We start from the raw sequence: 2,202 nt of genomic DNA on the forward strand, positions 1-2,202 counted from the left end.
CATGCATGTAGGCCTATGCTTTTATTCATCCCCTGCACTTCACATATTTATTTATTTATCCACCTTACTTTTATCTTTTTAAAAAACTTTGTTTCTCTTGTGTTTTCATTAGGGATGCACGATATTGGGATTTTAGCCGATATCCGATATTCAGTTTTAAGGCCGATACCGATAGGGGGCCGATTATATCGTGCATCCCTAGTTTTCATTTGTGAAATGTGATTGTGTGTCGGAAAGGTGTACTAGTGCTGTACAAAAAATAAAAGTTACTGAATTGAACTATCAAGAAAGTCAATGCCGTTAAGCTGAGTAACACCTGAACTAACTGACACACGTACATTTCCTTTAAGCTCAACTATGATTTAGAAAATATTGTTAAGGATCCTTTAAAAACTGAACAAAATATAAGTATAGGTATGGTGGTTTTAAAAATATGTCAAAAAAGTATTAGTCAATCATAGTAAAGAATTTTGAAGCTATTTAATCCAAAATAAGATTTAAATATGTGGGTATCACTGATTTTTATTGTTCTTTTTCCCCCCAATTAACTTACATACTAACTCATTTATCTGTGCATATTCACCACATATGTACAGGCTATCAGGCCTATAAGTAGGTCTGCTCCTGGATATGTTTTAGGAATGTTAACGCATTAAAGGACACAGCAAAGACAGCTTACATTTTTCTCTGATAACTCCAGAGGGTGGCTTGGAAGGAGCTCATTCTTTATGCTGGTGAAGCTGTCACAAAGAGAGGGAGAGAAAGCTGTTACAACCACCAACATGCACCTTAAACTTAACCGAATATGGCGGCTCTTCTTTGCAGATAAAGTAAACACCTGAACAAATAAAGAACAGTATAGTGAACATAATTCGTGGTTTCTTACCCGCTCCGCAGAGAGTCCTGCACCCCATAGGCCCCCTGTGGACACAGTCCTGCTACAGGTACACTGTCTTTGAGCTGAGAGCGGAGTCCACGGCTGTTCTGTGATACACACCGAAATAAAACACTTCAGACCTTCACGTCTGCTAAACATAATCAAAAACAACCAAATACAAACACTCGGAGCCGACTTAAAAAGACAAAATACGGATAAACATAGCTGCTAACATAAGCGCTAATGTAGCATTAGCTCGAGTGACTAATCAAATTCCCGAGTCAGCTCCGCATGATGATCAGACTAACATTTAAGGGGGGTGATAATGAAATATATAACGCCGATTAAAATAAATTAAGTGGATGGAAAATATTTAAAAAGGAATATATTTAAAAAGATGAAATAAACATGGTACAATACCATTGTGTCTCCTTTCCTTGCACTTTCCTTTTGGTAAGCTTGTATATCCGCCGGTGTAGCACAGTAATTACGAAACATCCGGTGCAAGTCCCGCCCCTGAAAAACTGCTCCGTAATTTGATAAAACGAAATATAAGCACGGAATGTTATATGCTGTTAGCATCTGAGTGGTTTCAATACCATTAGTATTAAAAAGTATTCACCGTCAGTGTCACACCATAACGCCTGAAATCATCATGTGTTTCGGATAAATTTCAAGTATTCATTCCGACATGTACAGCGGGGGTATAGCTCAGTGGTAGAGCATTTGACTGCAGATCAAGAGGTCCCCGGTTCAAATCCGGGTGCCCCCTCTTTTGTAGAGTTTTTTTTGAGTAATTATTTTTTCAAAAATCTTGTATTTTAAGTGGAGTTGGATTGAAAAGTTATAGTTTGGATTCTTCAGGGTCCACCTTATTCCAACCTGATGGCCTGTGTAAAACAGATTAAATTGAATGTATTTAAATAGTGCCAATTCCCAACACACCTTATCTCAAGGCACTGTACACAGGCAATTCAATCATGTTATACAATCAGATTGCATTAAATATCAAAAACTAAGAGGAATATAGTAGCTTTCAGCCAGCTGGTGTACATTTGTAATTTGCAACAAAAGCAACGCACCAAAAATCCGTAAAATAAAATAAAATTTCCATTGTTACTGTTAAATATTTATGATACAAATATCATATTATTATACAAATATAATGCTTTATACAGCTTTCAACACCTACAACAACTTGTTAAAAACATACGAGTTACTGTAACATTTTAATTTACTTTTGCGATTAATAAAGTCTTTTTTATTTGAAAATGAATCAATACCTAACCCTCAGTGGAGTGAGGAATGAGGTCATCATTCCCAAT

At 36.3% G+C, this 2,202-nt stretch overlaps 1 protein-coding gene and 1 non-coding gene across 2 annotated transcripts in view; one reads left to right on the plus strand and one right to left on the minus strand.

The window, feature by feature from the left end:
* pomp (proteasome maturation protein) overlaps nt 1-1,390 on the minus strand; it is a 3,477-nt gene extending 2,087 nt beyond the window's left edge. The window contains exons 1-3 of the mRNA XM_015391244.1: nt 1,298-1,390; nt 887-984; nt 680-740 (exon numbers count right to left, since the gene is read on the minus strand). Coding sequence (XP_015246730.1) covers nt 680-740; nt 887-984; nt 1,298-1,375 — 237 coding nt within the window. The 5' untranslated portion in view covers nt 1,376-1,390. The remainder of the gene's footprint in view (nt 1-679; nt 741-886; nt 985-1,297) is intronic.
* A 187-nt stretch (nt 1,391-1,577) lies between these two features.
* trnac-gca lies at nt 1,578-1,649 on the plus strand. Its single transcript has one exon. It is a non-coding gene; the product is annotated as a tRNA-Cys (tRNA).
* Nucleotides 1,650-2,202: the final 553 nt, after the last annotated feature.

Source organism: Cyprinodon variegatus, unplaced genomic scaffold (assembly GCF_000732505.1).
Source record: "Cyprinodon variegatus isolate N-32 unplaced genomic scaffold, C_variegatus-1.0 Scaffold533, whole genome shotgun sequence".
In the NCBI taxonomy this organism is placed as follows: Eukaryota; Metazoa; Chordata; class Actinopteri; order Cyprinodontiformes; family Cyprinodontidae; genus Cyprinodon; species Cyprinodon variegatus.